The 12,004-nt window shown below is 42.2% G+C and overlaps 1 protein-coding gene across 2 annotated transcripts in view; it reads right to left on the bottom strand.

Moving 5' to 3' along the window:
* The window catches only part of FER (FER tyrosine kinase), a 391,744-nt gene that overhangs the window by 241,477 nt on the left and 138,263 nt on the right, over positions 1–12,004 (bottom strand). For both annotated transcript variants that reach the window (XM_075836781.1, XM_075836789.1), the window contains exon 11: positions 7,630–7,819. In XM_075836781.1, coding sequence (XP_075692896.1) covers positions 7,630–7,819 — 190 coding nt within the window. The remainder of the gene's footprint in view (positions 1–7,629; positions 7,820–12,004) is intronic.

Here is a 12,004-nt window from a genome sequence, read left to right on the forward strand (position 1 = left end):
CTGAATGCTGTTTTGAATACTTTGAGGGGTGAAGTTTTTAAAATGGGGTGATTTATGGGGAGTTTCTAATATATAAGGCCCTCAAAGCCACTTCAGAACTGAACTGGTCCATGAGAAAATAGGTTTTGTAAATTTCTTGAAAATGTGAGAAAATGCAGCTAAAGTTCTAAGCCTTGTAACGTCCTAGAAAAATAAAAGGACGTTCAAAAAACGATGCAAACATAAAGTAGACATATGGGGAATGTTAACTAGTAACTATTGTGTGTGGTATTACTGTCTGTTTTACAAGCAGATACATTCAAATTTAAAATAATGCAATTTTTTGCAAATTTTCTCTACATTTTGGTGTTTTTTATAAATAAATACTGAATTTATCGACCAAATTTTTTCACAGACGTAAAGTACAATATGTCACGAGAAAACAATCTCAGAATCGCTTGGATAGGTAAAAGCATTCCGGAGTTATTACCACATAAAGTGACACATGTCAGATTTGAAAAAATCGCCTGCGTCCACAAGGCCAAAACAGGCTCAGTCCTGAAGGGGTTAACATGTGCAACAAATACAAATAAATTCTATTTTTGTGTAATGAGAAGTTAGATAATTGTCCAATATACTTCCTGTATAAAATCCTCAAAGTTTTCAAGATCCTGATGAAATTAAAACTGCTTTCTTTCACTTATTAATGTGTGGCACAAGGTGTTCTGAACTTAGCACCACCATGTGCCTCACATTAATAGTATTTAACCCGGTCATGTACCTTACACATTAACGCAATGTCGCCCATTATGACTGAGAAACAGGATGGGGTTAATTACTATTAATGTGAGGCACATGGAGGTACTAAATTCATAACACCTCGTGCCTCTCATCAGAAAATGGAAGAACTTTTTTTTTTATTATTATTATTGTTGGCAAAGTATCGTTTTGGTATAGAGAAATCGCAATACTACACAAAGTATCGGTATCGAAGTCCAGATTCTGGTATCGTGACAACCCTACCTGTAATCAGTCCTTGACCTGCGTGTCCATCACATGACCAGGAAAGCAAGCAAAGTCTCATGAGGCGCTGTTAGGGCTTATTCAGACGAACGTGATATACGTCCGTGCAACGGGCGTGATTTTCACGCGCCTCGCACGGACCTATATTAGTCTATGGGGCCGTGCAGACAGTCCGTGATTTTTACGCAGCGTGAGTCCGCTGCGTAAAACTCACGACATGTCCGTTTTTTGTGCGGATTTCGCGCATCACGCACCCATTGAAGTCAATGGGCGCTTGAAAACCACGCATGGCATACGGAAGCACTTCCGTGTGACGCACGTGATTCGCGCAAGAGCAGTGAAAAGTATGAATGAAAACAGAAAAGCACCACATTTTTTTATGTTTACAAACATAAAGAGTGTCATAATGATAACGGCTGCGCGAAAAGCACGCAGCCACGCATCAAATGGTAATGACACAAGGAGCTGTTAAGTGCCTTTTGCGCACGTGTGAATCCGGCCTTACTTTATGGGAAATTTAGTAACTTTTCATTATACAAACTTATTTTTTATGAAACCAGAAAACACCTTCAGTCCCTTCATGTACATGCACGTCACGGGTCCCTTTGCTGAATTCTGAGACGCATGTACATGATAGTGATCCCGTGGACACAGAAGCTGTGCCCACAAGATTACCATGGGTGCCCGGGCTCCTGCTGCAAGTAACCACTTAAATGCTGCTGTCAACAGCAACCGGGTCATTTAGGTGGTTTGACAGAGGGGTCTACCCTCTGCCACCTATCGGTGGCCTTTAATCGCTGGTTACTGATGAGTTGCCATGGCAGCCAGTGGCCTAACAAAGGCCCCCTGGCCTTCCATGTCCTTATGCCTATTAAGCCTTGCCAGAGGTACATCCTAATAGACTGCCCGTCAGTTTTCCACAAAACAAAGCAGGAAGTAATGCTTGGGTATGCCAAGTATACCAAAGCATTACATCAGCGATCAGAAGACCGCATTGTAAAGTCCCCTAGTGGGACAAAAAAAAATAATTTAAATACAGTTAAGAAATGTTTATTAAAAAATAAAAAGTGAATTTTTTCCATTTATTTATTAAAAATGTAACAGGATATTCAAACCGCATGATAAACGACGTAAAACCATGACAGCATAGCTTTATTTTCTATCCCTCCCCCCCCAAATTAAAAATAATAAAAGTTGATCAATAAGTTCCATATACGGTGCATTCGGAAAGTCTTTAGACCCTTTCCCTTTTTGAACATTATGTAATTTTGAGGCCTTGTGCTAAAATAAAAACAGATTCAAGCTTTTACTAATCATTCTGCACTCAATACTTCATAATGACAAAGTGGAAACAAAATGTTAGGAAAAACTAAAATATTGCATTGACATAAGTTTCACCACATTCTGAGAGCCATAACGTTTTTATTATTTCGTCGATTTAGAGGTGTGAGGGCTTATTTTTTGCAGGACGAGCTGTAGATTGTTTTTATTGGTATCTGGAATAGGAGACTTGGCTATTTGTATTATCTCCCTTTACTCCGTTCCTAGTTTGTTACCTCCGTTTCCTATATAGCACGCTTACTATTGTTACAATGCACATACTCCATTCTTTCACACACCACAGGAGTAACCCTCGCAGATACTTAAAATATATAAAAATACTTTACTCATAATATAGAAGTGACAAGCAATATACATTGCATCAAGATACAGTAAATTACATAAAGAACACAACCACACACAGCCGCCTCCTTTTCCTACCTTCCCTAGGCACTTTGCACATGTGGCTAGTAATGTGTATGTATATAGTATATATCTGGATCCCAACCCTATACGGTCTCCTGGCACTACACTTATAACCAAAGCCACATACAGCGCCTGACCATTAGTACATGTACATATAGAGACTCATGCATAAATAGCATATATATCTATAATCCAAATAAGATTCCTAGAATATCTCTATGTACACATATAAAGTCTGCTGTAATGGGATTACGCTTATATTTATATACATACATACATACATACACAAAAAGCACACACATAATATAAATGAGTCTGTTCCTGATGTTAAAGGGGTTTTCCGAGTTAAACTACTTTTTAAAAAAAGATATTTAATACATTTACGCTTATATACACAACCTTTGAACACTAGTATGTCAAATAAAAATAAAACGTACCCATGTTCCGCTGTTTTGACGGAATCAATGGTGAGGGAAACAGAAGTTAAAGTTTCAGTTTGCCTTTCCGTTAAGGGGTTACCCGACGGAAACCTCAGACGGAAGGGCATCGGTGATATGAACAGGCCCTTACTAATGTTTTTATTTGTGTTTGTGTTTTTTTTAAAGGCTTGGTCATTGGACTATGTCGGAATCAATAAAATGGTTAAGGAGGGTTGTGTGGGGGGGGGGGGGTTTATTTTAATAAACCTTTTTTTTCTATGTCTTTGTATTTTGTTTAATCTTTATTACTACCGCCTTGTTAATAGCTGCTGGCTGATTGATAGTGTCCATTACTGAGGCAGGGCTAAGTGTTAGCCAGTGCAGATGCTAACACTAGCCCCCATTATAACCCAGGTACCCACCGCCACCAGGGGTGCCAGGAAGAGTCGGGTACGATCTGGTGGTGGTGGGTACCAGGGTAATAATGGGAATTAGTGTTAGGCTCTTCATGTCTAACAATTAGCCTCGCCTTAGTAATGGACGTTGTCAATCAGCCAGCGGCCATTACTAAAGTGGTAGTAATAAAGTTTAGAAAAATATAAAAGACATAGGAAAAATATTTTATTGAAATAAAAATCTCACACAACCCTCATTAGCCATTTTATTGAGAATAAAAAAAACGCCGTCCTCGAATCCGAAGTAGTCAAACAACCGAACTTGTAAAAAAACACAAACAAAAATAAATAGTAACACATAAAAAAGCAAAACAATTATTAGGCGGGATTCACGCGACAGGGTTTCCCGGCCGGGTGCCGGCCGTTCATAAATCGGCCGGCACCCGGTTGCATTAGGAATAATAGACCCCTAATGGGGCTATTCACACGACCAATTTTTTTGACGGGCCGAGAAAACCGGCCGTCAAAAAATGGGACATGCCCTATTTTCGGCCGGGTGCCCGGCCGCCCGGCTCCCATAGAAGTCTATGGGGCCGGGTAATACACGGCCATCACCGGAATGTGTCCCGAGTGATGGCCGGGTCTACCGTCGCTCGCGCACTCTCTCCTCCTCCTCACAGCGCAGAGTGCATGTGAGGAGGAGGAGTTGATGCCATTCGGACGAATGGCTACGCTGGAGATACTGTGTGGCAGGGCCGGGGTGTACAGCAGGTGGAGGGGAGCGCTGCGCTGGCTCCCTTCCCCTGCTTGTTACGGTTCCCGACCGCTGGGTGTATTTTTACGGCCAGCGGTCAGGGTCCCTAAAACCCGAGCCATAGACTTTTTACGGCTCGGGTTTTAACTTGCTGCCCGCGCGATCGGGCAGCTGAATGTCGGGTCTGCGGCTGTCAGTGACTGCCGGGGACCCTGAGGAGAGGATAGAAGCAGCTTTAGCTGCTTCTGTCTTCTCTGATGTCTTTTTACACAGCGCTCAATGAACGCTGTGTATAGGAATAGAGACAGCAGCAGCGGCGCTGTCTCTATTCCTCCCGGTGATCATGTGACTGGTCACATGAACGCCGGGTGCCGTTAGTGGCAGACTGCTGCTGGGTCTAACTGGACCCAGGACAGCCCGATTAGTGACAATCGTCACTATTAGAGGGCTGATTTCCCCTGTAACTGGGGCTGCTGTGCAAAAAGTGGAAAAACATGGTGTAAAAGAAAGAAAAAAAATATTAAAAGTTCCAAAAAGGTCTTTTTTGACCTTTGAGGGACAGACCATAGTAATAAAAAAATAGTAAAGTGCAAAAAATTCATCCGATTAAAAAACGGTCAGGGGAAAAAACAGATGCAAATCGGGTCCAAATCGGCCGGTAAAAACGGCAACACGGCCCGGAACGGAATCGGAACGGATGCAAACCGGCCGGGAATATCAGCCAAAAACTGCCGATTTTCCAGGCCGACACTCGGACCCTGTCGTGTGAATGAGGCCTTATTCTTACCTTTCCTGGGTCCAGCACAGGAGCCCTATATCTAATCGTATCATGTGTGATACGGTCTGCTGAGCCACTGTATCTAATCCTATCATATGTGATACGGTCTGCTGAGCCACTGTATCTAATCCTATCCACATCTATAGGGTCATAGTGCGATAGATATGCTGTCTCCTATGTACACATACATACACGCGCACACATTTTTTTAGGGGGGGTATATGTATTGGGGCTATTTCCCCTGACGTTTCAAGACCTTAGTGATGCCCCTGGCTGCTAGTGCTGCATCATTGGTTCACTTAGGAGGCCCAGCAATGGCCTACTGCCCGCAGATTTCAGCTGCAAGAGAAGTTTGGGGGGGGGCCTCAAGAAGAACCTTTGCCACAGGGCCCATGAGCCTTTAGCTACGCCCCTGAGTGTAATTCTGCCCCAAACCACCCTGTTGACCTAGTGAATAGTAACTCTCCATGCTCCCCGGGTACCCTGTAGTGTTCCTCTGTCCTGAAGATATAATCAATGACTCTCCTCCAAAACTTGTGGCACCTTAATATACATAGTCAAGCACATCTAAAAACCCATATTATTTAAAATCAGTGCTGCAGTGTTTGTATTCAATTAGCATTTAATCAATTATTTATTTAAATTTTTGCTAAAGGAATACGTTTTCCAGACAATCACGATGTGATTCAGAATTAATTATTCTGCCTCTTTAACCCCTTCCCTCCTGCCATTTTTCGGATTTTCACTTTTGGTTTTTCATCCCCACTTTCCAAAAGCTATAATTTTCCGTCTATATAGCCATATAAGGGCTTGTTTTTTGCGGGACAAGTTGTCGTTTTTCATGGCCCCATTTATTGTACCGCATAATGTACTGGGAAGCTGAATTTTTTTTTATTTGTGGGGATGAAATGGGCAAAAAACAGCGATTACGATATTTTTTGGGGGTTTTGTTTTTACGCCATCCATCGGGTGGTAAAAACGACATATTCACCTTATTCTACAGGTTGATACAATTACGGCGATACCAAATTTATATGTTTTGTTTTACCACTATTAAAAAAATAAAACTATTTACTAAATTAAAAAAATATTTAGTTTCGCCATATTCTGAGAGCCGTAACATTTTAATTTTTCCATCAATTTAGCGGTGTGAGGGCTTACATTTTGCGGGGCGAACTGTAGTTTTCACCAATGCCATTGTGGGGTATATGCAACTTTTTATTTAATTTTTTTGGAGCGCTAAGGTGACCAAAAACCAGCAATTTGCGTGATAATTTAGACTTTTACGGATGCGGCAATACCAGTTATGTTAACTTTTATTTTTTTTTAACATTGATTTAGGGAAAAAAGTGAAAAGGGGGATTTTTTGAACTCAATACTTTTTTGGAACATAAAAAAAAACCACTTTATTTAACAGTTTTTTACTTTTTTTATTAATCCCCCTAGGAGACTTGAAGCAGCGAACGTTGGATCGCTTGCAAGATATACTGCAATACTAATGTATTGCAGCATATAGTGATTCTGACAGTCTCCTTTGAAGCCCTGCCGAAGGCAGAGCTTCAAAGGAGTACAAAGAAGGCAGACCTTGGGGCCTTTGTTAGGAACCCAGGCTGCCATAACAACCGTTGTTACCGGCCAATCGTGCCGCCAGGGGGCGCGATGGCTTGTTTGAGGGATTGCCCCCCTGATTCTAACACGTTTAATGCCGCGGTCGCGATCGACCGCGGCATTTAAGGCGTTAAACGGGCAGAATCAAAGTGATCTTTGATTCTGCCCATTGCAGTGAGGTGTCGGCTGTGTAACATGAGCCCATGAGCTCGCTCCATACGCCCACTTAACCCTTATCACGTAGTTACGTGATAATGCGTTAAGGGGTTAAAAGTCTTCTGTAAATCATTCTAACCAAACTAAATAACGTCATGGTATTCTACCATGTTAACATGGTTGCTGCATGGGTTTGGCACAGCAACTTTGAATGGCCCAGTCATACTGCCTCATTTTGAAGCCTCCTGTACGGTAATGACATGTGCTACAGTGATCAAACGGTTTTCATTCGATTTTGTAGTAAATTATTTTCATAGGATGTAAACTTCTGTCATTATGGCAAGTGATTTTTTTTTTTATACAACTATTTCTTAGGATTCTGAGAATGTGACATTTTACAATAAAAAAAAGCATGTATTTATGCATATTTCTGCAATCACTTTTTGTACAATTACAACCTCTTATTTTTAACTTGCATTTGGATGGTCTTTCATGTAGATAGCCTTCTCTGGACTACTCACTAGATTGACAACTACGCAATGGGAGAATATATTAAAAGCTTTACGCCAGTTTTCTGGTGTAAAAAAAGTAGCACATTTTGGTGCACATTAGATTTGTGCTAAAATATGCAACGTTTTACTTCTCTCACCACTGTACAAAAATGTTGATAAGAGGGACGGGGTTTATTAAGAGGTGTGCAATTTGGCACATTTCCCGCCGACATAGTTTCTTACATTTCTACAATGGTCTGAATTGAAAGAAGTTACTTACCATAGAAGTTACTGATCTGGCATCTTCTTCATAATTTACTATGGGAGGAGGCTCCTTCCCTTCATTCTCTTGTACCTTTAGGTCAAGCAGCTCCTTCTGAGCGGATAATTTTGTTTCTGTACATCGGAGGTGCTGTACGGTCTGCTTTAGCTCTTCCAGAGCTTGTTTCCTACTCAACAACGGCACAATACTAAAAAAAAATGAAAAACAAGATTGATAGAAGTACTGGGTAAAGAAATATTGTGCGATTTCCAGTATTCCTGGCCTGCTCATTCAGTACAACGGTCCCCAAGTATATAGTTATATCTTTAAAGCAAAACTTTTGTAAAACTGGCCATATTTGCTTGCCAGACAATTCATGAACAAAAATATCTTGAGAAATAAATTGAACCGATTTCCAAAATCTTAAAGAGGCTCTGTCACCAGATTTTGCAACCCCTATCTGCTATTGCAGCAGATAGGCGCTGCAATGTAGATTACAGTAACGTTTTTATTTTAAAAAAACGAGCATTTTTGGCCAAGTTATGACCATTTTTGTATTTATGCAAATGAGGCTTGCAAAAGTACAACTGGGCGTGTTTACAGTAAAAGTACAAGTGGGCGTGTATTATGTGTGTACATCGGGGCGTTTTTACTTCTTTAACTAGCTGGGCGTTAGGAATGGGAGTGTATGATGCTGACGAATCAGCATCATCCACTTCTGTTCGTTAACACCCAGCTTCTGGCAGTGCAGACACACAGCGTGTTCTCGAGAGATCACGCTGTGACGTCACTCACTTCCTGCCCCAGGTCCTGCATCGTGTCTGCCACATCGGCACCAGAGGCTACAGTTGATTCTGCAGCAGCATCAGCATTTGCAGGTAAGTAGCTACATCGATTTACCTGCAAACGCCGATGCTGCTGCAGAATCAACTGTAGCCTCTGGTGCCGATGTGTCCTCGCTCGTCCGACACGATGCAGGACCTCGGGCAGGAAGTGAGTGACGACACAGTGTGATCTCTCGAGAACACGCTGTGTCTGCATTGCCAGAAGCTGGGCGTTCTGAAGAGAAGTGGATGATACTTCTCGTCAGAATGCCCAGCTAGTAAAAGAAGTAAATACGCCCAGATGTACGCACATAATACATGCCCAGTTGGACTTTTACTTTAAACACGCCCAGTTGGACTTTTGCAAGCCTCATTTGCATAAATACAAAAATGGTCATAACTTGGCCAAAAATGCTCGTTTTTTAAAAATAAAAACGTTACTCTTATCTACATTGCAGCGCCGATCTGCTGCAATAGCAGATAGGGGTTGCAAAAACTCGTGACAGAGCCTCTTTAACTGAATTCTCAGCTTATCTGGGGCCACTTAAACATTTCAATCTTTTCTCAATTAAGCTCTATTATGAAAAGCAAGATGCATCATTGTATGCTCGGGCATACATAAGACTTATTTGTCTAATCAGGAAGAAGTGACAGATACTGTAAGTGCGGAATCATTAGAAAGTGGTTAGTAATGATAACATAACAGCACAAAAAAAAAAAATATTCCTTAACTTACTACTGATTTAAAATGGTTAACCAAACTTTAAAAAACCTTTGATAGGTCATAGTGAGATGTCAGAAGTTTTGATCAGTGGGGGTTCGAGCACTGAGATCCCCACCAATCTCTAAAACAAGGCCGGAGAAGCACTCGGGTGAGCATTGTGCTGCTTAGTTTCTGGTCGGCTTTCCCCGGAAAGCCGAGCAATTGGTGTACGGACTCAGACTTGCTATTAAAGCCCATACACCGCTCCGAGGAAAGCCTATCAGAAACTAAGCAGAACAGCGCTCACCCGAGCGCTTCTGCCACTTTGTCTTAGCAATTGGTGGGGGTCTCAGTGCTCTGAACACCACCGATCAAAACTTCTAACAGTCACTATGAAGTGTCAAAAGTTTAGTTACCCTTTAATTGAACTTACAAACTTTCCCATAAGTAAAAAAAGAGCTTATTTGTAAAGCTGGAATCACACATGCAGTTTTTTAGTCAAAGGTAAAATATAACAAAAAAACTTAAAATTTGCTGCAATTTTATTTTAATCTGATTTAATGTTATTGCTTTCAGTTATTCTCATAGAAAGAGTAACAAAAGAATTCTCAATAAAAAACAGGTGTCTCTCAGAACAGACAAACCACTAAGGCTGCCACGATCTGCCGATGTGTGGACCCACTGGGCCGCACGGCCGTAGCGGGATAGAAACTGGCCAAACAGTGTACCGAGTAAATAAATATAGCCCAAGCACAAGGGTACCTGTGCAGAGCCCTTCTTATAGTCCAGGGTGAACATGGGCTAATTACTAATGTTTACATGTGTGAGCACCGGCCCTGTAAGGCCGGGCGCGAGTACCCCACGGGACACAGCAGAGCGAAGCTGAAGTGAGCGCTGGCATCTCCTGGGGAGGAGATGCGGATCAGCACTCACAAGTCCATGGCTGCAGCCGTCGAGGGGTGAGTAATCCCGGCTGTCCGCGGCCGTGGATGCTACAGTATCCCGCCTCTTATTCCTCCTCTTCTTGGGACCAGAGCGAGAGAGGAACTTTTTAATGAGGGTAGGGGCATTAAGGTTCTGTTCTGGCTCCTAGGACCTCTCCTCTGGACTAAACCCCTTCCAATCCACCAAATAAAAATTCCTTCCTCCTACTCTCTAAGTCCAGGATCTCCTTTACCTCGAACATATCGGAAGAACCGCTGGAAGCAACTTCAGGACTAAGAGTTTTGGTGTAGCGGTTCCTATGGTCCTGAACGGCTACAGGAGAGACACATGAAAGGAGTTGGGGATTTTGAGGATAGGAGGCAGCTGAAGCTTATAGAAGACTGGGTTAATTTGATGCAGGATCACAAAAGTTCAGAGAAACCTGGGAGCAAATTTGTATAAAGGCACCTTCAGACGGATATTCCTTGAGGACAGCCAGACTTCAGTACCCGGAAGACACGGAGGCGGCTCTCTTCTTCTTGTATTCGCCTTTTGCTTCATGCCATCGACTGCCAGCAGAATTGAGGAAAAGGTCTGTTGCAAGATTTGCACAAAGTCCCCAAATGCAAACTCCGCTGCGGGTACCAGAGATGTAGCCGACATAGGAAAAGGGAATCGTGGATGTTGACCATAGACAATGATAAAAGGTGTGGAAGCCGTGAACTCACTTGTGTGGTTGTTGTACGAGAACTCGGCCCATGGAAGAAGCTGTACCCAGTCGTCATGCTGCATGAAGATGAAGTGTCGAAGATAATTCTCCATGATTTGGGTAATCCCCTCGACTTGGCCATTGGAAGGCATAGTAGGCGGAGAAGTCCAATTTCACAACTAGGAGTTTACAGAGGGCTCTCCAGAATTTCAAGGTGAACTGAACCCCCTGATCAGACACGATATGAAGGGGCAGGCCATGCAAGCGAAGATGTGCTGGATGAAGAGATCAGCCAGTCGAGAGGCAGAAGGTAGGCCGGTCAGCGGGATAAAATGTGCCATCTTCGAGATAACCGGTCCACCACCCAGACGGTATTGCATCCTGCTAAGGAATTAAGGTCTGTGACCAAGTCCATTGCTATATGCTGCCAGGAAGCGTTGGGCACAGGCAGAGGTTGGAGCAGACCGGCAGGCTTGGAGTGGGCAACTTTGTTGGAAGCACACAAAGTGCAGGAAGCGACAAAGTCCACAATATCTTTGGGCATATACATATATAGCTGTCACCGGCATTGTCTGTTTGGCTATATATGAACGATGTGGGAAGACACAGAAGTGAAGAAAATGGACTAGGATTTATACATTTCTTCCTCCCATGCCATAATTTGGTATATGGCTTTGGTTTTTCTTGACAATACTGTGTTATATTAAATGTGGGATTTCTATACATGGTTATTAGCTCTATAATCTGCGTTTCTGCACTCGTTTGCATTATCTGGTGCCCGTATCCTTGCGGTATCCACATGTGCGCTGACACAGATATACACCCGTATTAAGCTGGTTATACGCAGTAATTAATTTACTGGTTTCTACATGCCCATTTGCCAGTGCAGATTTAATATAGCGTTGGTGTTGACACATGCACACACTATTTCTTTTGTTCTTTTTTCTTTTCTTTTGGACGTGCATATCGTATACCTTTATGACATGCATGTACTTAATATATAAGAACAATATTATGAATCCACACCACATAGTCACATCACGTTATAAGATTTTTCAAAAAAAAAACAAACAAATTCTTTTGATTTCATGTTTTTCATTTTCAGTCCATTTATTTCACACATTGGTCCCCTACTTTTATTTATAACAGGACCGTCTTATTTATTTACTTTTATCACAAACACCCAAATTTGCTTTTTCATTTATATGTTCTGTTACCACCCTCTGCCAACAC

Source organism: Rhinoderma darwinii, chromosome 1 (genome assembly GCF_050947455.1).
Source record: "Rhinoderma darwinii isolate aRhiDar2 chromosome 1, aRhiDar2.hap1, whole genome shotgun sequence".
NCBI classification, from domain to species: domain Eukaryota; kingdom Metazoa; phylum Chordata; class Amphibia; order Anura; family Rhinodermatidae; genus Rhinoderma; species Rhinoderma darwinii.